General features: G+C 47.8%; 1 protein-coding gene across 3 annotated transcripts in view; it reads right to left on the bottom strand.

Moving 5' to 3' along the window:
• The window catches only part of frmd4a (FERM domain containing 4A), a 136806-nt gene that overhangs the window by 85422 nt on the left and 25561 nt on the right, over positions 1-25823 (bottom strand). Inside the window, exon 1 of one of the 3 annotated variants that reach the window (XM_072702751.1) lies at positions 24567-24772. The exons of 1 other annotated variant lie outside the window; for it this stretch is intronic. In XM_072702751.1, coding sequence (XP_072558852.1) covers positions 24567-24599 — 33 coding nt within the window. In that variant the 5' untranslated portion in view covers positions 24600-24772. Of the gene's footprint in view, positions 1-11460; positions 11549-24566; positions 24773-25823 lie in introns of those variants that run through there. One more of the 3 variants, XM_072702809.1, reaches the window with a different exon arrangement.

Raw genomic sequence — 25823 nt, 5'->3', positions numbered from 1 at the left:
CACAGGCTTTAAATAGCGGGGGTATTAAAGCGGGCACAGGCTTTAAATAACGGGGGTATTAAAGCGGGCACAGGCTTTAAATAGCGGGGGTATTAAAGCGGGCACAGGCTTTAAATAGCGGGGGTATTAAAGCGGGCACAGGCTTTAAATAACGGGGGTATTAAAGCGGGCACAGGCTTTAAATAACGGGGGTATTAAAGCGGGCACAGGCTTTAAATAAGGGGGTATTAAAACGGGCACAGGCTTTAAATAGCGGGGGTATTAAAGCGGGCACAGGCTTTAAATAGCGGGGTATTAAAGCGGGCACAGGCTTTAAATAGCGGGGGTATTAAAGCGGGCACAGGCTTTAAATAGCGGGGGTATTAAAGCGGGCACAGGCTTTAAATAGCGGGGGTATTAAAGCGGGCACAGGCTTTAAATAGCGGGGGTATTAAAGCAGGCACAGGCTTTAAACAGCGGGGGTATTAAAGCGGGCACAGGCTTTAAATAGCGGGGGTATTAAAGTGGGCACAGGTTTTAAATAGCGGGGGTATTAAAGTGGGCACAGGCTTTAAATAGCTGCCACACTGTGTCAAACCCAAGCAGTCAAACAGCAACTGCTTGCGAAACATTGAGGCGCCATGAAGAACAGGCCCTTGAATTTGACTTTGTCATTAACAAAGCGCTTTAATTAGGAATCCTCTCAGAGGTCTAGCGAGACCTTCAGATGTCCTTGGAACACGGTTTCCTGATCAACCCCTCAGCTTCTTCAGGCAGACTGTTTCTCTAGAACCTGTGCACCTAGCTGTTGCCAGGGGAGCGGGGGGCGGGGGGGGGGGGATGGGGCTGCCGACTTCCTGCTGAGTCACCACCTGCTGTCCTACATCCCAGGGCTGTGGAGATCAGCGGGAGTGGGGACAAGGGACGAAGGAAAGGTGACCCCTACTACTGCCAGGCTGGCAAACCACAGGATCATAGCCTGGGATCTGCCTGAGGCAGGAACAGTCACCCTTAGGCACCCTTCCTGCTTCCTGGATGGCATAAGCAGACCTGCTCATCTGCACTGGAACTATACTGGGAGTATATTGGGAGCAGAGCAGTAACCCTGCTAACTTCTCTAACTCCCAGTCTGCCCGCACATATCTGTCTTTGTGACAAACACTACAGTCACGCTTCGTGATTTTCTGCCCCAGTAACCCTACCCCAATTTCTCCAGGATGAGCGCCAACTTGCAGTGTTCCCGTTGCAGTGTATGTCGCCGGAAGCAGCTCCTGAAATACCCACTCTAGTACCGATGAACGCTACCAACAGATCGTGCATGCTGCAAAAGCACAGCTGGGCTTGATCTGGGCTTGATCTACCTCTGCTGCTGAATGTTTGATGAAGGCTGGTTGCATTTTTAATACGTAGCAACACCGCAGTTGTAGCAAGGGAATTGTGGGCGGAGCAACCCAAATGACCGGCAAGTTTACTGCATCCCAAATCTATGCCAATGCTGATAAATATTTACCATATCTCCCAGGGGCCTTAATCAATTCCAGTTCCTTGGAAGGCAAAGAATCAAATTCTGGTTGCCAGGGGCTCCATAAAGGGGGTGAAAGTTAAGACAATTCCAAGGGCCCCCAAGTGACAGGGGCCCTAAAAATTTGGAACATAATCGGATTAAGCTTGGTTTTGGGGCCCAAAATCTCTAGCTGTTCCCTTGCTGGTACCTCTGTATGATCTGAGCATTTAATCTATTTTTCAATTTATAATTTACTCTCCTCTTTATGATCTACTGCTCAGTTCTTTGAGGACCATCCCATCCTCAAGACGTTTAGCTCTGGGATCAACCAAAGGCATGAGATCAGCCCCGCAGCCAAGGTCACCCCGATGAGGAAAGCTGGGAATGCAGCCCCAAGCAGGGTAAAGTGTGAGCACATGACTAACTCAGCACAGCACTTATTAAAGTAGGAGCGTATAATGTGCCACTTATAACACAGAACTCTTTACCCAAGGGCAAGCTTAGAATAAATGTTATGTCAGCACTTACAGGACTAGAGCCGAGCTCGTGAGTCGACGTAATTAAGGAGAATGTCTTTTACGTGGTGTTAGCCATGAGTAATTGTTGGCGCTCAGCTCCGTACCCTCCCATAGCTCAATCCTAAACTGGCAACCCAATTTCATGCCTGGTAAAAGTTGTAGGAACATGTCTGTTTGTCCACATGCGTGAAAAGCTAATTTCCCCCTTATAGATCAGAGTACTTGTAAATGAGCCGGATGCCCGTGTTTTGCTTGCTGCTACTGCCGTGCCAGCCCTGCTGATGCGATGCATCCCACAATGCACCTGGCCTCGGCACCAATGGACTCGCTCCCAAAGCTCGGAGCAAGGCAGGATGTGCTAGGACTGAATGGCAGGTCGTTTCGCCAATGAGATCTGGAATCACTGTGCTGCCAACTTCGTTAGGCCAGTCGGGTTACAATTGTCAAGCTCTTTCCTTTCTGCTGAAGGAACGAGGTAATTCCTGTTGAACAGGTCCGAGGAAGTAGCTGCTAAATATAGATGAGGGGTATGGCGCGCGTGGCGCTAGCATCAGAAATGGCCGTCACAAACCACAGCAGGTGCAGCAGCCAGCGCAGACCTGCTCTACAGCCACAGGGGGGCGGATGTGAGCTTTGCACGACAGTGCTGCTGTTGTGTTAAAGCCAAGTCTCAGCTCAGGATCCATATTTTTTGGGGGGGCGATGTTATGAAAGTGGAGCCATTGCACAAATATGGATTAGAAGGCAATGCAGGTTTCCTTCAATTTGTTTTGGCAACATCTATTTGTATTGAGGGACAGACTCCAGCTTAGTAATCTATCTCTGCTACTCTTAGGACATAAATCTGGCATCGGGTTTTGACCCGTGGTAACAGCGGCTTCTCACTTAACACACATTTTCGTTACAGGGCAAAGCAGCGTTAGCCGAAGGGCTCATCCTCAGCCGACGTAGTGAGGGGAATTTACTGGAATGATGGACATTTCTCAACCCCCCCGACCAAAAGCAGAGGAAGTCTCCTCCAGCACCCCCTGAGTGGCCCTTAAGATCCTCTGTATGCCCCATGAAAAGCAAATCAATCACACAGATATAACACTGATCGTGCGCCTTGTGTAAAGGAGCCGGGGTCCACCCAGGCCCCATCGCTACCCAGCCCCCCCAACACAGATCAGCAGGGCGAGTCCCGACGGTCCTGATTTCAGGGGCCCGCCCCCTGATCCGTGGCGCCGAGCTCTGGGGTGACTCACGGGCCCTTAGCCGCAGATATGGGCAGAGACTCCAGCTGAGAGATGATGTCACGTCAGGAAGCACACCACTCCCAGTACGAAAAAAAAGAGATAAAAAGTAAGGAAAGAATGATCACAGAAGGCCAGTCACGTCCACGCTAAGACTTGCTCTGTGACATGTCTCTCTTTCCAACTCGTCCAAAACTAGGCTTGAAAAGATGACTGCAAAATCCTGAGAGACTTTCAGGGATCTGGCATTTTGTCTGACTGATGTTGTTCTGATTTGCAAATCCCAGGTAAAAATCAGGAGAAAGTGATTTTGATATATGCTGGAAGTAGTGCCAGCCCAATTCAGGGCACACGCACATTAAAGGTCATTCAGTCATAACCCTAAACCTGAGTTCCTGCAAACATCGACACACAAAGAATCAGGGGCCGTAGTCAGGATGCTGTGAGAGTGAAGCCGCAGTGCTGGACAGTGGATTTTATTAAACAATACGGACACAGACCCCAAATCCAGGGACCTTAAGACCATTTGAAGGAGAGATTTTTCTGTGTCCCACTTTAGTAATTCATATTTTCATTGTCATGTTAAAATAGTCTAGCAGCATCCAAAAACTGACTGGCTTTAAGGCTTTTGGGGAAACAGTATATTTAATGTATTACGGCGAATCCCTGCGTTCCAGTCAAGGACGTCAGCGATGCTGAAATGGCGGGAGGGCTCACCAGAAGCCATCGGGCAGCTCACGCACTGGGGGGGGGGGGGGCCGGACAGGTGGGGCGGCGTAACCTAAGTAACCTGGTAATTTTTTTTGTACAGGGGGACCTAAACTCTGCCTCAGAGTAGCCGGGAGCATCAACAGACGGAACACAAAGTGAGAAATGACTCAGAAAGGAGCCGCGAAACTAGAGACAAGCACCATTACGGGGCAGGGTCACACATGAGATATTTATTAACAAAGACCATGTAGTTCAGATCGGAATATTTCAGAGCCAAACAGGCTGAACGTGAAAAAGGGAACAGCATGGCGGCCTGGGGGGGGGGGGAGTTGGCCCCCATTCCTCCCTCGCATCTCTGGTTGTTTAATCTGATGTTGGGGGGATGGGTAACGTCCCCCGGAGAAAATGAGAAGCTGGCACGTTACAGGCCGATTCGATAGAGGGGGGGGGACATATGTGTCGAGCATGGAGAAAACAAACACCCCCCCCACCCCCATGAAAACCACAGCAAAGCAAAAAAAAAAAAAAAAGATAATCTCAGCACCCCCAAAATGGGAACCTTTAAATAGACGCTGACCACTGTCGACTGATTACTTTCCACATAAAATGCAAATTAACCACAGTATTATTACAGCCAGAGGGGCTGGGGGGGGGGGGTTTGCGATTGCGAATGGATTTCACAATCAAAACAGGTTTGCTAAGGCATGAATTACAGACCTTGTGACTGATTCCGTCTTTTACAATCGGGTATTTTTTCCCCTTTGTTGATGCCTATTTCGAAACATTTTCACAGTGTTCCAGACAATCCGGAAATGTGCGGGAATGTGCTGCTCTCTTGTTGTCCAAAGCACATCTGCAGATATGCACTCAGCAAACGGATAAATACTAAAATGTCTGTTAAGCTACGAACCACAAGGAGTCTTTACTTCAAATTTGGTACAAAATGTCAATGGCACTAATGTTTAATCAGATGCTGAAAATGAAACCAGCAAATGATTGATGTGATTTTCTGCTGTTCATAATCAGAGAGCCTATTTTGATATAGACTTTTTCTATATCGATTATTATTTTCCAGACCTATATTCCTATTCAAAAATAATATTTGTACTGTACAAGGCTGTGAAACTACGATAGGGTCTTTTAATCACACCTAACATGATGTCCCGTAAAACTTTACAATACTTATTAAAGCACATGTATGATTTATCCATTACAGATTTCCAGGTAAACAGTGATATTGTTGAAACCTGTCTGCTCAGCACCCAGCAAACCAGCTAAAGTCAGAGCCTGAATGATGTGCAGTGTTGTTAGGCAGACTAGCTATCACTGTGTGGGCTGATGCCCTTACCTCATTTTGAAATTAACAGTCTGTGATAGACAGTTTCCAGGGTAACTGAGCTGCCACTCGAGCGACGAGACGAGGACGCGGGCTTTGATGTGACTGTTGGCATGTTTGGGGTGGGCATACGCTGGGGGTGAATACTCGCTCTATGTGATGGTTAATTATTCATTTGATCTGCTGCCGCTGGACCCACTGAGGTATTAGAGGTCAAGGGGCAGGACAAGAAAAATGACAGAGGCTGGGGAAGACAGGAAGGAGCAGAGGATGATGGGAAAAGGCATCATTTCCCCAAGGAACAGGGCATACAGCGAGTACTCTAAGGATGCAGGAAATACAGCGAGTACTCTAAGGATGCAGGAAATACAGCGAGTACTCTAAGGATGCAGGAAATACAGCGAGTACTCTAAGGATGCAGGAAATACAGCGAATACTCTAAGGATGCAGGAAATACAGCGAGTACTCTAAGGATGCCGGAAATACAGCGAGTACTCTAAGGATGCAGGAAATACAGCGAGTACTCAAAGGATGCAGGAAATACAGCGAGTACTCTAATGATGCAGGAAATACAGCGAGTACTCTAAGGATGCAGGAAATACAGCGAGTACTCTAAGGATGCAGGAAATACAGCGGGTACTGTAATGTTTAGGAGGCTCAATGAGTATTGCAATGATGTAGGCAGTACAGTAAATACTGTTAGAATGCAGGAAATTCAGTGAGTATTGTAAAGGTGTAGGAAGTCTGTGAGTATTGCAACTTGTAGAAAGAACAGTGAGTACTGTAATTGTGTAAGAAGGGCAATGAGTACTGTAATGCTGACAGTGCTGAAAATTTGAGGTGGACCCCTCTAGTCAGATCTAACCGTGTCATCAGGTATGGAGACAGGGAACGCTGAGGGGTGTGTCTCTGATCGTCGTCCCCATCGACAGGCCAGCACGTCTGTCCCTCGTGACGCACCGCTGATTGATCTTCCCCTCTGCTCACCATGACCTCGGCGTGTCACGCAGACGTGGAGGGCTATCGCACTGGGCTCTGGCAGGGTCCCTAGATCAGAGGGGTCTGGTACCACTGCCCCCCCCCCCCCAACGCAGCTGCCTGCCCTGCCCTTCTAGGTGGCCTCGATTCATCCAATCACCCAGCATCTGTTGCCTCCTTTGATACCAATGTTGGGAGACCCTGACAAGCGAGAATCACCCTCTTCATCACGGGAATGGGCGGCAGGGGTCGGGGGGGCATCGACGATCGAGGCAGATAATAGATTAAAGAGAGGTTGATTAAGCGTGTGGAACATGACAAGAAACACGACATGGGGATGGATGATGCATCTGCTATGAGGAGAACGGGGCCTCTTTGTTCGTCAAACACAAATATACAATTAAGGCAATGCGGGAATTTCATGGGAGAGGGCCGTCAGAATCATTCTAAAATACCCACAATGCAATGGCAACACACGTCACTCCCCTCGCTAGTGCTGCTATATTGCCCACCTTCATTGTTTGTGTTTTGTCGATGTGTTAATCCATCTTGAATTTGCCTGCTGGATGCTTGTGTGCTTCTGCATGCGGGTCCCCTCTGCTGGCAAAACGGGGGATGCGCAGGCCATGCAGTTCCGGCAACCCGCTGAAATGCTGCCACACAAGAATGCAAGAAATGTTCCACCTAGATATCAGCCTGATTGGAAGCGGCTAATTTGCTTTTAACTCGGAGTCAAGGTGGAACCAGTGTCGCCTTAAGCATCCTGAAGCTGATTAACTTGAGTATAGATCGCATTAAGAATTATGCACTAGTGGCACCAGGCAATTTTGTGAGGTGATTGCTTTCCTAAACTCCTCCTAAGACCACATTTCCCCCCTCTTCAGAAAAATGGTTTTAGGGATAAACCCAAATCTTTCTCAGCAGCAGAATTTGAGAACTCATCTTGACTTAAAAGAACCTAAAATCCTCTGTAATAATACTTTCAGGAAGGCGTGATATTGGTTTCATTTGATCACTGTTCCTTTCACGTGCAGCTCTTATTCGCAATCATCTCCAGTTCCTAGACTCCAACCGCTACAGTTGCTAAATAAATCTCTCAAGACTAAATAAAATGGCTGATCTCACATATTTCTCACAGAAAGACACGAGCTGCTTTGAGAGGAACATTATCCAGCAGAATAATGGATGTGGTCTTTCAGATAACGCTTGGATTTCTTGGCCACGTTCTTCTTGATGAGGTCTCACTTCTGCTCCTGAAGGTGATCTTTTGGGGTGGGGGTGCAGGGTGATGTGAATCTGACTTGCAAAACCTTGGTCTGTGCATCCCTCAGTGTCATTTTCAAAGCCCCCTCCACATAAATTGCATCGTTTCGAGCCGACGACACATTTCTTAATTGGGCCTGGTCTGCTGTCTGTTCTGTAACGCATGCGTGTGTGACACCCAGGAACCTGGGACGCCTTCATTTGTAAGAGCTAATCTGCGATGACCCGCCTTTCCTGTGTGATTACCGTAACACAGCCTCACAACGGCACTCCACTAATTAAAAGCACGATCAACACACGTTAGTGGCACGATCAGTTATAAGGGGAAATGAACCGTGATATTAATTAAACCATTTAAGCAGAATGTTTGCATCTGTCTTACGACCGCAGTAAGTCAATGCATGAGCTTTAATAGTAATGGTCGTTTTAATTATTAAAAATGGTATTATGGTAATGATACAGTCAGGTGCTCTGAGATTTTGGCCCTGGAGGAACTCAGTTTTTAAAAATTCATCAAATTAAGGAAATGTTTTTTTTTTTTGGCAGTAGATGGCTGGGCATGTTTCTTAACGCCCTGTGGGTAAGCTTTCCTCATTGGTCAGCTCTATAGAACAGAGCAATGTTACATGATATGTGTGTGTGTGTGTGTGGGCGTAAGTGAAATCAGTGCATTGTGTGACCCCCACACCTTACCTCACACCCCCCGTAATGAAATTCTCCGTTTCTGCATCTTCCTCACGCCGCCAAACCCGTTGACCCAGCTCGTTAAGATGTGTTAGCCAGATGACTGATTATGCTACACACAACAGCATTCAAAGACTCATTATCAAGCTGGGAGGGGAACAAACAAACGAAGAAAACAGCAGATGCGCATATAAGTCGTTAAATTTCACACAAGTCTGGCATATTGAGATCTTCTCCCAATACAAGCCAATGACGAAATTTCCCTCCCTGCCTTAGCGGGCCCAGAAAACAACCGTGTGGGGGTGGAACCCTTATTGGCAATATAAGCCTGACCCACTTTCACTTTGTAATCATCCAGAACTTTCCACCGCCCCTTCCCTGAGAGCGATCCATTGTAGCCACCCCCTCCTGGGGCTTAAGCCTTCCTGGGTGACGTTATGTAACCATAACAACCAGCAGCCACCCACAAAATCCAACCTGTTCCCCATCCCACGTCAGAGAAGAAGGTAAACAAGGCTTTCTCCTACCGACCCCCCCCCCCCCCCCCCCCCCCGGTATTCTAGCACTCGCTCTGTAGAGGCGCTGATTATAATCGCGCTTAATTGCTAAAAGGCATGATTATAGAGTTTTGTTGTTGTCACAGCTCGTTATACTTTAAACCAGCCAAAAAGGACACTGATAACCATACTGTTGCTGGCCGCCTTACTCGTTAACAGATAATCCCATCCCAACTGTGACTTTAGTTATTCACCATAAAACAGAAGCAATCCTGTCCATTCATAGCCTTAAGTCATGCCTTTAATATTGCTGTCTATATCTTTCAGGTTGATGTTCAGCCCAGACCAGCCCATTTAAGGCTCACAGAAAATGCTGTGTAGGTACTTGATTCTCCAGAGAGCTAATTAAAGAGGACCTTTTTGCCAATGTACAGGAAGTTCTTCACTGACGTAAGTAATCCATTCCACAAAGCCTTATGTAAGTCAAATTTTGCGCAAGTGGGATTTACTTTTCCGTGCCATTTGAGGCGCCTTGTAACAAAAAACACAAAATATACAAACTAAAGGACACGTATTAAACAAATGAAAAGACAAAGTGCAGATTGACTCTTCTTTGCATTAGTGCTTCCGTAAACTGTGCATCTCAGATATTTTTTGCGTAACTTCAGATTTACATAAGTCGGTTTTATGCAAATTGAGAGCTGCCTATAGTTTTTAACGTTCATAAATCAACCAGTGAAAAAAACGCACAAACCTCCTCATTCTCTCACGTTCCAGGGGTCAGTAACATATTTTCCCTGATTTTTTTTTTGCCTGGTTTCTGGCTTTGACCGTCAGCTTCGGTTGGATCATCCGTCCGCTCTGTGACACATTTGATGAATGACTCCCCGCGAGTGAATTCCCCGCACACTGGGAAGGAGGACGGGAAGTGCTTCGGGACGAGGCCGCTAACACATGCCACGGGTGACCCAGCGCTTCCCGCGAGCACGGCTAATGCCAGCCTTCCAGCTTCGTTTGCTTGCGGACAACGGGGCAACCTAATTAGTGTTTACAAAATCACCCCCAGAGATCACAGACACGCCGTGATTCATGTTTAGCACTAGTGACCTACAGGGCGTGAGGCAACACGGTCTGCTGTTCATAAAGTTGTAGCCAGGCAGATTTTATACATAGTGAGGTCACTGAAACATTGAAATAAGACTCGCAATTTGCATTTAAACTAAATGGAAATAATATTCAGAGAATTAGCAGGTCACCTATTAACGTTAGATGTCACATGCATGGCATTTTAGATGAGTGGCATGCAGCTAGGCTGAAGCACGCAGGGCTTGGGGGTTCAAATCCCATCCTTAGCTCTGCATGTGTGTGGTTTGCACTGGTTTGTGTGGGTTTCCTGCCTTGTATCCATTGTTTCTTGGACTTGACCCTGAGATTGTCTCTAACCCCAAACCTATACTCAAATGACTCTTTACTCAAATGACATCTTAGAAAGAGAACAGCATGTTTGTTCTGCCATTGATTGATCGATTGATCCATCCATCCACCCATCCGTCTGTTTTCTATACCCTCTTTTCCTATGCAGGGCCCTGGGGGTCGGGAAGCTGTGGGTGCAAGGCAGGAGATAACCCAGGATGGGGCGCCAACCCTTCGCAAGGTACTCACCCACCTATAGACAGTCCAACAAGTACAACTGTGGAAACCCCACGATGACATGGGAAGATCAAAGCTGGGACAGAGACCTGAACCCGGATCTTCAGAGGTGTGAGACAAACTGTGCCGCCGTGCCCCCCGCCCCGCCCTGCCCCGCCCCGCCCCGCCTTAGTCATCAAACCTTCATTTGTTTTTGAAGAACACATGTACAGTAGATATCAAAACATAACCAGGCCAAGCAAATAAAAGACAAAATACATCAGAGACCCCCATTCTAATAAACTGGTGCCGTTCTCCTTCAGTTTTAAGCGGCATCCATACAGCACATTTTCCTCTCGGGACATTGCCGACCGTGTTCCACATACCTGCTCACCTGCTGCCCTTCATGCCATATGGGCAAAGTTTACAAATACCGATTTGGGCACTTAAAGCGAGACCATGTGCTGAAAAGCAGGTTTCCTGCCACGGCAACCAGCTGGAGGCGAAAAAAAAAAACCAAGCTTGCATCCGTAGTTTAAGCAGAAGAACGGAGGTGGCCAAGCGTCACGGTCCACTGCGTTCTTAAAAACGAGGACAGGGTGCTATACAAGGACACTGAATTAAAGCCTCTGGTGTGATTGGCTGCGGCTTCTGTCTTTTTGCATTGGATTCAGCTAAAAAATGGGGTTTCCTTGGGCAAATCCTAGATCCTTGAATGAAAACCATTAAAAGCTGATCTTTCCCTCATTAAAATTCACATGTAGTCCTCTCTAGGAAACAAAACAAAACAGCTGCCAAATGCTACAGCTGTCTACACAAGCCCCGTAAATGTTGAACGAGTTACGCAGTCACTCTAGCATGAATATTGCAAGGCACGCGAACATACATATCATTTACCTCGGCCAAAAAAACGAGGAATGCGTCGCACAGACCCAAAGGAGCCAATATCCTACATTTCGAAAGAGCCCTGAAGAAAAGGTGCTTTCAGTCAAATTTACGAGTTCCCGTTGGCGCACAAGTCTGTAAGCTCCCTCAGCGTAAATTGTAAAGCGTGTCAAGCACAAAGACTCTTTGATGAGATCTATTTTAGATGGCTTTCTCAACACCAGCCAGGAATAACTCCACTTACGTCTAAGAGATTGCCGTCAACTTCGAGCCGTCGGTCTCTCCAAAACGTGGCGCAGCTGGCTGTGCAGATGTGACAAGAGCGGGCAAGCAGAGTTTTGGAGCTAGAAGCTTTCGGGTGGAGTGGGGGGGGGGGGGGCAGGAGAGCATTGCCTCGGGTCATAGAGGTTCATCAAAGAAAAATGACGAAACGCTGATGGTCGACTTGCTTGGGGTCAACCTGCTAAACCTCTCATCTCAAACGGTAAGATGAGACGATGTGAAGAGCAATCATTAAAGCATGGAAAAAATGTCCGAAGGCCTCTACAGAGACTGACGTGACATGAAACCAGGTTTACGATAGCTAAGGTAGAGCGTAAGATGACAGTCTTAACTCAGCGGTTGCATCAAAATCAGTACTATGCATGAGGCTATAGGACACCCCAGGTGTTCCTACAACTGGAGGTGATTCAGTCTTTATAATTGCTACGCTATCTTTGCTCCTATTCCGTTGGGCTTTGCCAGGTGCCCCGATGACATAACTCAGTGCAGGAAATGCAGTGACTGCAGCGTTTGTTTTTAGAAATCTACGACACAACCAGGGACAATGAAGAAAAACAACAGAAGGAAACCAGATGCATTGCAGGGTCTCATTCGCATTCCAGTTTGGTAAAGGAGCGCTGACTCATCGTGACGGCCTGCTCTGATGTTTGGAAGATCTGAGGTTCATTTCCTAGGTGAGTTCTACACAAAAAACACCCTAAAAGTAGAGTTTAAATTTCAGGGTAGTCAGGATGAATTGGACCATTTCCTTGACAGACAGATGCCTTATCATTTTCCACCCCATCCCAGACTTCAGAAATCAGAATTACCGCAAGGCACATGATTCATTTAGGCGCTGGTTTTGTTTTCTGTCAGTATGTTTCATTATTGTGTGGCTTAAGTCATGCACAAAATGAAACCAATTTCCCCAAAATGCCAAGCCTGCCTCACTATGCCTGAAAGACAGGGCAACATGCTGCTAGTTTTACCACTAAATTGTGGTGGACTCAAATTCAGGTTACCTTCAGGGCTAAATGAGTACACTTATTGGTGAACTTCAGACAAGCAAGCACAAGTCAACTCAAAACCCCACAGCCATAGTAATTAAGTGCATTTCTAGGAATGACAACAATTACAAGAAAAGAGGCATACTCTAGCACCACACCTTAAAATGGCACATGTGCTTAAGGCAAGTGCCCTACTGCTCCACCTAGAGGTGAGAATGTTGTGTTTCATCACCTAACAGCTGAGGAGAAATACACACTTGCCAGGTGTAGTCAATAAACTACTACCTCTAACAGAGTCCTGTCAGCCTTCATTGCTCACAGAAACACGTAAGGGTCATCAGAATGAGCACCAAGCATCTTACATAATCAACTTATGTTCTTTCTTTGGGCTGGCGAAATGTTTCCCTTATCGCTGCTTGTTTTCTAGCAATATTAGTATACGAAATTTGACTGTCAGACATGTGAAAAATGGTTCCGCTTCCATTAATAATGACATCTGCTGCTCCTAGCACTTTTAGAAGGTTGATGAAATGGTAAAACTACTTGAAATTTTTTAAATTCAACAGCCATTTTTTTACAGCTCACAGGGCATCATACCAAAATTAATGCCTTGGCACAGGGGCTATGTTACGTGCCGTAAGTTTTTGTTACGTGCCGTAAGGGATATGTGCCGTAAGTTTCGGGTACGTGCCGTAAGTGTTACGTGCCGTAAGTTTAGGAGGATGCCTGCAGGTCCTTCGGACGTCCTGCCCACTCGCCGATTGGTCGCCCGCCCCCTCGACTCCGCCCTCAGGACCTGACCCCGCCTCCCTTGCCCTCGGAGCCGTTTCCGGTTCACCGGCTGAAGAGTTCGCCGCTTCGTCCCTTCGTTTGCCCGCTACTTGCTTCTCGCCTGCTAGCTCGCTCTCTGTTCGCTTTTGCTTTGTTTGATTGATCGTGTATGACTGTTTTGCCCTTGACTTCCGATTCTCGCCTCGCCCTTATTTGTACTTTCGCCTTTGTTTCTGATTGCTTGATTGGTTTTGGACTTTCGCCTGTGTTTCGACTTCGCCTCTCGGTTTTCCCTTTTGATACCTTTGCCTCGGCTTGGTGTTTCGTGTTTCACTAGGTGTGTAGGGAGTGTCTGCCTTTTTTGGTTTATTCGTTAACGTGGGGATTATTGTTTGTTTGGTCAGGGAGATAGATTTAGGCATTGTTGTTTCATTTCACCATTTTCTTTGTGTTCACTTAGGTAGCTCAGCTTGGGATACTCGGTAGATGTGCTTTTGTTTGTTTCTTTGGCCTTTGTCACTCCTGACGTTCGTTACACCTAGTGTTTGTACTGTGTTTGTGAAAAACTATAAAAAAAAAACTATAAAAAAAGACTCCCTCTGTGTCCCGTGTTCCCTTCTCCTAGCCCTAGTTGTCCTGTCCTCCCCAATCCCTCCTTCCCTTTCACTTTGTTGCGGTCCAACCCTAGACTGGATCGTAACAAAATTGGGGGCTCGTCCTTTCCTTCTTTCCCTTTCGTGCTTGTCTGGCGGATTTTTTTTGTGTGGGGGGGTGTTGTGGTGATTGCAGTAATCGTGATGGCCCAATTCGACCTTGTTGCGTTCACCCTTTACCCCACACTCGAACAATTTGATGTGTGCCGCAAGGATGATCTGCTACAGATAGCAGACTTCTTTAACATTTTGGTTCCCGCTGAGGCTTCCAAGCGGGTTGTTAAGCAAATTCTGCTCGATGAATTGGTTCAGCAAGGTATACTGCCTGAGTTGGGTGGATCCCCTAGTGTTGCTGCCACCCCGGTTCGGATGTCTGCTGTAGCGGAGGCCAGCAGCGACGATCCAGGGAGTGGACACCGCATGGATCTTGGAGATCCCCGCTCAACCAGGGAGGACCTACTGCTGACGATTAAGCTACGGGAGCTCGAGCTTGAGATTAAGAGACAGGAGTACCAGGCTCAGCTACTCCGTGTCCGGGCTATGGAGATGGAGGCTGAGAAGGAGCTGGAGTTACGTCGGATGAGCATGGGCGACCAAAAACCAATGCCTCTTCCGCGTAAGGTACCCACACCAGGTACACCTCCACCCGCAGCTCGCTCCGCCCGAGACCAGGCTGACGCCCAAGACGCTCCTAGACCCCGTCCCCGGTCTCCCTTGAGCTCGCCTGTCTCCCCGGAAATTGGTAGATCGAGCTTTGATGTGAGCCGACACATCGGTCTTGTTCCTGTGTTTCGGGAAAATGAGGTAGACGCCTACTTTTCCATTTTTGAGCGCATTGCTATGACATTGAACTGGCCCAAACACCTTTGGTCACTGTTACTGCAATGTAAGCTTGTGGGTAAGGCACAGGAAGTTTGTTCGGCTCTTGCGTTAGAGCAGAGCCTAGATTACGACATTGTGAAGGCTACTGTGCTTCGCGCTTATGAGTTAGTGCCGGAAGCTTATCGGCAGAACTTTCGAAATCTTCCCAAATCCGCCAGCCAAACATACGTGGAGTTCGCACGCGAGAAAGCCGTCTTATTTGATAAGTGGTGCGGCGCTAGTGGTGTGTTTAACCACGACCAGCTTAAGGAACTGGTCCTGTTAGAAGAATTTAAGAACTGTGTTCCTGATCGAGTGGTAGTGTACTTGAATGAGCAAAAGGTCACTTCGCTAACTGAAGCTGCCACCCTCGCTGACGAGTTCGTTTTGACCCACAAAACTGTGTTTGCTCCGATTCCTTTGCCTCGTAAAACTCGTCCGATTGTAACCTCCCCTTCGCAAGCGTCTCCACCACCCGTGGAGAAACGCGAGTGTTTCTATTGCCACGAAGTGGGCCATATTATATCTGTTTGTCCTGTGTTAAAGCGCAAGGAAGCTCGATCAGCAGCTAGGAAAGTAAATGTTGCTGCCTGCCCCGACAGTTCTTCGTCCTCCTCCTCTCGCGTTGATGCTGCTTTCGAACCATTTGTATTTACTGGTTCGGTTTCGCTCAGTGAGATGGATGCTCGGCACCCTGTGACCATCCTGCGGGATACGGGAGCCGCTCAGTCCTTCTTGGTGGAAGGGGTTATTCCCCTGTCTGTCAATACGTACTGTGGTACGGATGTGTTAGTGCAGGGAATTGATTTGTGTGTGGCTGGAGTTCCCCTGCACACCGTTTATTTGTGTACTCCCGATTTCTCGGGATACGTGCGAGTAGCTGTCCAGCCCCAGTTACCTGTCCCAGGCATTACGTTTATTCTTGGGAATGACATAGCGGGGAAGAGAATCGTTCCTCTACCCGAAGTCGTTCTGGACCCTGTGCTGTGTGAAAATGATGTAGCGGTGGAACACCCGACGGTGTTTCCTGCGTGTGTGCTTACTCGTGCACAGCGGCGCCAGCTTGCCGACATTGACCTCGAGGACACGTTCATGTCTGTGCCGTTGCTGGATAAACCTTCGAAGATTGAGTCTGTGACCCCGGATCCTAATAACTCTGTTACCTCCCCTGAAGTTCCGTTCTGTTTGTTTTCTTATGTTTATTTTGTGGTTTTTGTTGTTTTTTGTTTGGGATCTGTGTATTTTGGTGACCCGTGTGGGTTCACTCTTGTGTGGGGGGGTGTTACGTGCCGTAAGTTTTTGTTACGTGCCGTAAGGGATATGTGCCGTAAGTTTCGGGTACGTGCCGTAAGTGTTACGTGCCGTAAGTTTAGGAGGATGCCTGCAGGTCCTTCGGACGTCCTGCCCACTCGCCGATTGGTCGCCCGCCCCCTCGACTCCGCCCTCAGGACCTGACCCCGCCTCCCTTGCCCTCGGAGCCGTTTCCGGTTCACCGGCTGAAGAGTTCGCCGCTTCGTCCCTTCGTTTGCCCGCTACTTGCTTCTCGCCTGCTAGCTCGCTCTCTGTTCGCTTTTGCTTTGTTTGATTGATCGTGTATGACTGTTTTGCCCTTGACTTCCGATTCTCGCCTCGCCCTTATTTGTACTTTCGCCTTTGTTTCTGATTGCTTGATTGGTTTTGGACTTTCGCCTGTGTTTCGACTTCGCCTCTCGGTTTTCCCTTTTGATACCTTTGCCTCGGCTTGGTGTTTCGTGTTTCACTAGGTGTGTAGGGAGTGTCTGCCTTTTTTGGTTTATTCGTTAACGTGGGGATTATTGTTTGTTTGGTCAGGGAGATAGATTTAGGCATTGTTGTTTCATTTCACCATTTTCTTTGTGTTCACTTAGGTAGCTCAGCTTGGGATACTCGGTAGATGTGCTTTTGTTTGTTTCTTTGGCCTTTGTCACTCCTGACGTTCGTTACACCTAGTGTTTGTACTGTGTTTGTGAAAAACTATAAAAAAAAAACTATAAAAAAAGACTCCCTCTGTGTCCCGTGTTCCCTTCTCCTAGCCCTAGTTGTCCTGTCCTCCCCAATCCCTCCTTCCCTTTCACTTTGTTGCGGTCCAACCCTAGACTGGATCGTAACAGGCTAATAAAATTATTAGCATCATGCTACATGACAGATATCATGAGCGTAATAATGCAGTACAGATAAGACAGACTCCAGCTTGTTTCTTCCTCTCCCAGACTGCCAGCTAGAACCTCCTTTAAAATCACATTCCATGTGAGGTCATTCGTTTTCCTGCCTAGCAGTTGAGTCCCATCAGCCTGGAATCTTACCACTGGGAGCTCATCATAATTCAGATTCTCCTCAGGGTCAACGGAGAACGGGCATGGTTAGAAATCTCATTCAGAAGAAAATAAAGACCTATAGAGAGGACATTACAGTCGTCCAAATTGGATTTCCCCCAAAAATACCGAAATGGGGGGTGGGGGGAGATCTTCATTATATGCCCCAAATCCATGTTCTGTTTATCAAAGAGGTGATAAACGTGTCCGTCAATACATGCCAACCGTTACACCGACGATATGCTGTGTTCAAAGCACCTCTGTCAGCCGCACCTTCCAAAGTGAGGCGTGACCAGAGTCGATGGTGCAAAGACCAAGCATTGACATCGAGACTCACAAACCAGAATAAGGGAGTCTAAGGGCTACCTGACATGGTAACGTTTCCTCAGTGTTTCACTGTACACTGCCCCACTCCCTCAGGAAGAGATTACTCATACTGGAAGAAATTAGCCCTTTAGTAAACAAGACTACGTTAATTGAACGTATAACGTATCACCTTGTTTACTACTGAGAGATAAGCGGTTTAGAGGGTAGTATACCACGAATAACCTTGTGGTATTTCTGTCAGCAACTGCTAAGTAACTGCAAGAAAATTCTGGAATCTGAGTGTTTGAGAGACCCCTGAATGACCTGTAAGTTATGGGGAGCCTTTGTCAATGGGCACATAGATAAGACTCTTCTGTGTACCATGACGTAAAGCCAGTGCCAGGCTCCCCTGTCCGAGGCTGAGGATGACGGCAGCTCGTAAATAACACAAGGATCGATTAACAAAGAAACAAACAGAACTGTGAACTCATATTCAGCTCAAGTGCACAAGGCGCAGAGGGATAACACGAGAATCAAATTTAACAGATTTTCATGTCAGATATGTGAGGCTGGTAATCCTGTGAAAAATTACTCGGATCTAACAAAATAAACAGGAGAACCTGAGTGTACGAATGATGCATGTCGTTTGTATCCCAGATCATTCCGGCTTAAATGCAGCATGATCCGACACCAATGTCTATTTTGTTCTCTTGCACTCCTGAAAAATCTACTGATGCCTTTCATGACGCCAAAGGCCGGATGCTCAAGGATCGATATGTACGATGTATTGGTGCATTAGAAATGCTATGTAGGTGTCTGTCAGAGGATGAGGTGGTCTTTAGCCTTGAGGTGGTCTTGGTGCATTGTCTCGGATATTCTGTTGCAGTAGGAGGCTGGCAGTTGAAGCGAGAGCCAGGATTATGGTTGATTCTTTTGTTCTGTTTGAGCCGCATCAGCATGTTATTGGACAGATTTCATTGCAGCAGTTCGTAGCCCAATATTAGCCCCTCCCCCTTTTATACCCAGAGGGGGCGGGGTCAGATTAAAAGCCGACGCCGATTGCCTGCCAGTGTGGCGATAAGCAGCAGCCAAGTTCTCGCCCGGCCGTCTCCTCGGGCGTTCCTTCATCGTGACATATCAGGTGGAGTCCATCATCTTTGACCCTAAGGTTCGTCTCCAGATGCCTCTCTGTTAATTAACGCGTCCGGAGCACGCGGTGGCCTTCCAAACACCCCTCTTCCAACGCCCTCCAAGCACAGCCCACCGATAATGGATCCATCTGGTTACATTACCTCCGGCATGTGTGAACCCGAGCCCGCGGGGGGGCAGTGATAAACCGGCACTTTGACACTGATGATATTACACCTCCCCGGCACACCCCCTGCCATTTAGCCAGTTAGCGTTATCACAGCTAACTCCCCAGAGAAATACGCCATAACAAAGCCCCGCTCCAGCTCATCAAGAAGGATCAACTGCCGCATGATTGCCACCGTTTCACTCTTCAGTGTTACTGCTGTTTCAAAGGGTTACCACGGTAATGGCTGTTTCCATGCAATACTTGCTTTATATACGCTTGTGCTATGAATTGTTTCCAATACAGCTGTTTAAAAAACCTAACTAATTTTGTGTAATCCAAAGGTTATTTTCTTTGGAATTTAAATTCCATGCATACTCTATGGACTACATGTACGTGCAGATACAAAAAACTGTCAAGCTGCCAAGGAAAATTATTTCAGTTAGAGGTTGTTCCCTCCTCTTCATGTGCTTGTCACCAAGGAAGTACTCTGAGATTGCACCCTCAGGATAGGACCTGTGCAGAGGGGAGGCCACTCTCCAGATTCAACCAAATTCAGACCGCAACGCTTCACCATGGAAACGGCCGGACGGCAACACCTGTGTGCTGGGCACTGAAGAGGGGCTCTCTGATGACGCTGGTGATGGGGGGGGAGGGGGCTTCATGTTTCTGCTTGAGGTTGTCTGTGATTGGAAATCAAGCTACATGCTTTCAGCACTATCTGCTGTTAGCAATGCCATTTCCACATGTTCTTGTGTGTGTGTGTGTGTGTGTGCGTGGGTTCCATCTGCTGTGGACCTGAGCTCCTGCACCGGGTGATCAATCAAAGACAGAAAAACAGATCTGATCTGTAGATGTGGCTTTGATTCGAGGCACAAATAAAATATTAATGTTTATTTTTACACACCAGCTCTAATGTCACATGGCTATAAATAACTGAGATACAACAACGACGGAAATGAAGATGACAGCACAGCTGACGAAAGGAGAACCAGTGCAGACTGTCCCCGGGCTTTGCCATTCACCACCGTCACCTTCATTGTGTATTATAGGAGGAGAGGCAGGCGTTTGTTAATCGGATGTTAGTCCGGCGCTTAACCGAGGTTTTTACAGCATGCCTGAGGAACGCTGCAGATGATTACAGAGATGCCCTACATACATACATTACGGTGAATGAGAAAGCCCAGCCAACAACCCCCAGACGGCTTGTGCATAATTCGTCGGCACACCGAGAACGCCGTCCCCACCTAAGCCATCCACGCCGCTCTCCTGCTTCCCCCGCTGCATTTTGAACGTCCTGATGATGCTGAGCGCAGGAACGTTGCCCCCCCACTTTCAGCATGTTTTCAGCTAATTGGTGCAGGAGGAGTTGCTGATGTGGAGGTCCATGATAAACTCCACAATAGGGCAACCTTAAGACAAGAGGATTAGGGCTCCAAACCAACATGACGGAGCGGCTCGGAGGGCAGCCCTCTCACCACCAGGGTCATGGGTTCGAATCCCATTCTTTCTCTGTGGAGATTTTGGTTTTTGGGGGATTCCCACAAGAATGCTGCAGTCCAAAGCCATATAATATTGCCCCATAAATGTATGTGTCTCCAAAGATGCAATGCATTCTGGGATTGTCCCCAGGCTTACTGCAGCCCTGAGCTGAACAAATTAATATGTTTTTAATATTGCCTTCATATGGAACGTAGTCGTTGTAGGTTCTACTGCCGGCAGTGACTCTAGCAGGTAAAGTCAGAGTACCTGTTTGTAATTAGCATAGAAGCTTGCAAAAAACATCTTTTCTGCTAATTAGCATCCCTCCATGTATGTGAATATTCATAAGTCAATTATGCAAATACCGGAGGTGTAAACTAATTACGATCCATATTGTGGTCAAGTTAGGAGTATTACACCAGCCAGCAAAGAAAAGCAACTTGATTCATTCATAATTAATCACTGTGCACAGAACATAATGGTGCCGAACTCCAACAATTTTAATAAATCCTCTTAATTAAAGCCCTAAATTATTGTTTTTAAGAGGTTAACTTGGGCTACCAGGAGCACATTTGGGTAATTATTCAAAATGTTATGTGCATAATTATATCTCTTAATAAAAAACATGACCCAATGGCTTTGAGAACGTGGGTGAGAAATGTTGGAATAAATGTGCATATGTATTTGGCAAAAAGCACAACTGCAAGAAGTACTGATGTGGTTTGAGGCCAGAGATTCAAGTGGCAGCTGTTAACGTTATGGTTAGTCACACCTGCCCTTCATTCCACAGTTCTCTGATTTAAATATCCCTCCTGTTGGTGTTTTTGGCTCCAAATAGCCAGACCAGCCAAGTCCCAGTTCATTGCCCCTTCTCTCCATTACGTGTGGCTGCTCACCAGTCCAACCAAAACTGTCCCACGGTGGTATTAAAAGCAATCACTGGGAATGACATCTGGCCTCAATTAGCTACAGTGGCTGCCGACATAATTATAATAAATAAATAGATTGATAAAAATGTGAACCCACTTCAAGGGAGCGTCATAAGGTTCATTAAAATACCACATGCCGTACCCTGAGTATTTGGCAAAAGCAACACACACCTTCCAGGTGTTTGGAAAACATCAGTCCTTAACTGACAGATCCCTGGATAACCCCGAAAAAAACAATTACTGAGCCGAGAATAATTTGAGAAAGGGGGGGCTGGAAACTTCTGGAATGCACTGCTGTTGATGAAACCATGTGCTACCATGTCATTGGGTCACCCAATGAGGGCTGTCTTTTGAAGGCCATCCCAAGGAATCATGTAACCATGGTGAAATGGGAACATGTATCAGGTGCTGGGCAATCTAGCCGTACACCTGACTAGCAACTGTGTGATTGTGTTGAGGTTTTGGGGGTTAATAAGGCCAACCTGGTCTTTCAGAAGAGTGCAGGGTGAGCCTTGCTAATACTGTCACTTCAGGAAGAGCATCAGCATATCTGTAATCCCGTTATGGCAGCACGTAGCAGAACAAGTCACATCTGAACTTAGCTACTATGGGCTTTGCCAAAGTTCTGAGTGACGTGAAGAGAAAGTCACAGTGAAGCCTTTGGGATTGGGTGCTAGTTGCACAGAGCAATGTTAATACAGCAAGGCATTAGTGTAGTTAAGTGCTCAAGCTGATGATTAGCCAGGCGCTAAAACCGCACAGCCAGGCCTTACGGACACTTAGCCAGAAGCTAAATCTGCAGAGCCAGGCCTTATGGACATTTAGCCAGACGCTAAAACTGCAGAGCCAGGCTCTATGGACGCTTAGCCAGAAGCTAAAGCTGCAGAGCCAGGCTCTATGGACGCTTAGCCAGAAGCTAAAGCTGCAGAGCCAGGCTCTATGGACGCTTAGCCAGAAGCTAAAGCTGCAGAGCCAGGCTCTATGGACGCTTAGCCAGAAGCTAAAGCTGCAGAGCCAGGCTCTATGCAGACTCTTAGCCAGGCACTAAAGCCATGTAGCCACATGTCGGCAACAGGGTCGCCAACTCTCATGCATCTGGCGTGACACTCACGCCTTCAGACTCTTACGCTCAGGCAAGAAATCTTACGACAAATATATATTATTCCATTATAAACCTAAAATTAGCGACATCAAAAGTGTTGAGGCAGTTTGCAAACCCTACAGACTATTTACAAGGTAATAAAACTGTTACATACATGCAAATGCATGTGCAGACTCGTCTCAAATTGAAGATCTCACGCCAGCCAGCTGACCAAAGTTGGAAAACCTGCATCAAAACTTGTCCAAGCACTATCGATACACATTTAGGCTACTGACGCTTAGTCAGATGCTAAGTTCACAAAGTCAGGCAGTACAGATGCTGAGACAGGTATTATATTCACATAGGCATGCTAAGGCCATATAGCCTGATGCTATCCAAGGCACTACAGCACTATAGGCAGGCCCTATCCGAGGCACTACACCACTATAGGCAGGCCCTATCCAAGGCACTACAGCACTATAGGCAGGCCCTATCCGAGGCACTACAGCACTATAGGCAGGCCCTATCCGAGGCACTACAGCACTATAGGCAGGCCCTATCCGAGGCACTACAGCACTATAGGCAGGCCCTATCCGAGGCACTACAGCACTATAGACAGGCCCTATCCGAGGCACTACAGTACTTTAGGCAGGCCCTATCCGAGGCACTACAGCACTATAGACAGGCCCTATCCGAGGCATTGCATCCGCATAGTCAGACACTATCACAGGCACTATAGCACTATAGGCAGGCCCTATCCGAGGCACTACAGCACTATAGGCAGGCCCTATCCGAGGCACTATAGCACTTTAGGCAGGCCCTATCCGAGGCACTACAGCACTATAGACAGGCCCTATCCAAGGCACTACAGCACTATAGACAGGCCCTATCCGAGGCACTACAGCACTATAGGCAGGCCCTATCCGAGGCACTACAGTACTTTAGGCAGGCCCTATCCAAGGCACTACAGCACTATAGGCAGGCCCTATCTGAGGCACTACAGCACAATATGCAGGCCCTATCCGTGGCACTACAGTACTTTAGGCAGGCCCTATCCGAGGCACTACAGCACTACAGGCAGGCCCTATCCGAGGCTTTGCATCCGCATAGTCAGACACTATCACAGGCACGGGTGCTGCTGGTGATAAATTACCAGGGATTCCCCGGAGGATCCCAAGGCAGGACCTGGCGATGGACTCCAGCGCAAGAACCACTGGCCCCGCAGCTCATTAATCACGGGCAAACTCTCCGAGCCTCCACGGCTCCGTCCCCCCCGCCACTCCTAATGACAGCATTAAAAACCCATTTTATCCGGCTGCCTGCACAAGTTTCTCTGCCACGGACACAACCTCGGCTGGGGAGCAAAGCTCGTTCAAGTTGCTCAGTTTCCCACGTAATTAACTTCCAGCACTGGACAGTGTCCAATGCATCAGCTGTAAATGTCTGTAAATATAAATATCTGTGCACAAATTGGAGAGATGCATGTGTAACAGGGGCAGGCGGGATTTCGGGGTTCCCCATGATAAGTTGTGCTGATCAGGGGTGGGATTCACCACGATACATTTTTCTGGTTCACATACCCAGCAGCTCACAGGGAAAATGCCCAGTATGCCAGATGGCCAGTCCAAACCTGGACAGAGATACAGCGTGTATGCAGGAGCAGGCGATCACATGCAAAAACAGAGAAAAAAACCAACTCTTATTTACTTTCAGCCGTGTAATACTCCTAAAAGACAAAAGCTTAATCTTATCATTAAAGCTGTAGGTGTGAATCGGAGGCAGCGGCATTACTCTGCAGTGCTGTATTTTGTTCCAAAAATCATTTAGAAAAATTGGAGTCATCTCGCGGATGTGCTGACACGTGTGTTAAAACAACCCGGAACGTTCCGCTGGCCCGGGGGGCACTGTTATCTTTGCGCGATGCCGTCTCGCTCAGGAATACTAACATAAAAATGCAAGATCATATCAAAGGCAGTGGGGGCAAGAAGGAAAGAATCTCAACTAGATCTCAGCTCACAACAAATGCCTGTCCTCCTTTACCGTTAGAATAGAGGAGGTTTTTCTCCAATTTCTCCGTCACTGAACTCTACAGAAAGTCTCTGTCTACACGCCTCAGCTGGCCGCTGTAGCCCAAGGCACCAGCTCATGAACATCAGAAATTCAGTTTCCATCCAATAAGTGCTTAATACAATCCCCTGTCCACGTTCTTCTCCAAGGCTATATCTGGTCAGACACAAAGCTGACTAAAGCTGCCGCTTTAACCGGCGGCACATTTGCCTCGCTCTTGCCGGAATGCTTCCGCCGTCACCCCTGGCAACCCCACACAGCCAACTTTCACTGCCGCCGCCGCTCACCCCTGTTCGCGCCAACCTTACCCTCGTCCGCATTGGCGACAGAAGACCTTCCATCTTGGCCGCTGGCTCATTCCCGACGTTAAATCCCCGTCTCCAGCTTCCCTGTCCACCGGCGTGCAGGCATCTCCACAAAAACTCGAGCCGCTACGGCGGCGGCAGCGATGACGGGAGAGGCCCTCTGCTCTGGCGTGTGATCTCCTCTGGACGCGGAGAGGGAGAGCGAGGATGTGCCGGGCTGGTGCCCACCCCCCCCTGCCTCTCACCCCCACCCCTCCTCTGCAGCCTCAGTGCCCTGCTCCCTCTGGAGCCGGCCCCGTGGTGCCTCGCCACATCTCCTGCCCCCAGCGATGTCTGTTCCCTCTTCCTCCACAAACGACGCCGGGTGTTTTTTCCCTTCCTCCCGCAGAGCAGCCAGGAGATCCAGCTCCCCCTTACACCACTCTAGTCCTTCTCTCTCTCTCTCTCTCTCTCTCACTGCCTGCTTCCTTCCTTCCTCACTCTCTGTCTCTGTACCTTTAAGCCATTCCCCCTCTTCCCTCCCTTTCTCACCCAAAAGCCTGGAAGCCGGGTCATGAAAGTCAGCCTGGTAGGTGTTTCCAGGGACTCAATTGTTTCCTTCAACAAAAGGGGGGCAACTTTAATGCCTAGCAACCTGATCTCTCCCTGTTCTCCTCAAACCGAGCATGACTCACTGTCCATACCCCCACTCAACCCCTCCTTTAAAACACACAGCTAAAATGGTCTCCTTTGCATGACCATCCACAGTGGCATGGTTGATGTTCCTCATGTTCTTATAGCTAATAAGCAGCTAGTTCCATCCTCCTGAAGATTAAATTTATTCCTTCGCTTCTTTTCAGCAAAGGAAGGCAAACAATGTAAAGGTCACTTAATAAATGCACGGGGTCGCTGCTTGTAAGGGCTCTGCTATCTGAAAGACACCATTGGAGGGAAAATTCTCTCAAATGTCAGTATATTTCCATGATGAAATGACCCTGTAAAATTGGGAATGGGATTCAGGAGCGACTGGGAGCTGGTGTTTTTTGTCCAGATCATCCATGATGCACGCTTACAGGGAAATTGAGGTCAGCAGAAAAGTATAAGTAACATTAATCTTGTCTCTAGGGGGCGCCATTGAACAGGCATGGCCGCTTAGACCAGGGTAACGGAGACATTTCCATATTGTCTGAAGCACGAGGGGGGTTGGTCTCTGGTGGGGGTGTTGGCTGATTTGTAACAAGCTCTGTATCCTGCTCTCTTCCCCTGGGTTCATGCAGCGGG

The sequence above is a fragment of the Paramormyrops kingsleyae genome, chromosome 1, assembly GCF_048594095.1.
Source record: "Paramormyrops kingsleyae isolate MSU_618 chromosome 1, PKINGS_0.4, whole genome shotgun sequence".
In the NCBI taxonomy this organism is placed as follows: Eukaryota; Metazoa; Chordata; class Actinopteri; order Osteoglossiformes; family Mormyridae; genus Paramormyrops; species Paramormyrops kingsleyae.
This window is presented reverse-complemented; position numbering and strand designations above follow the sequence as displayed.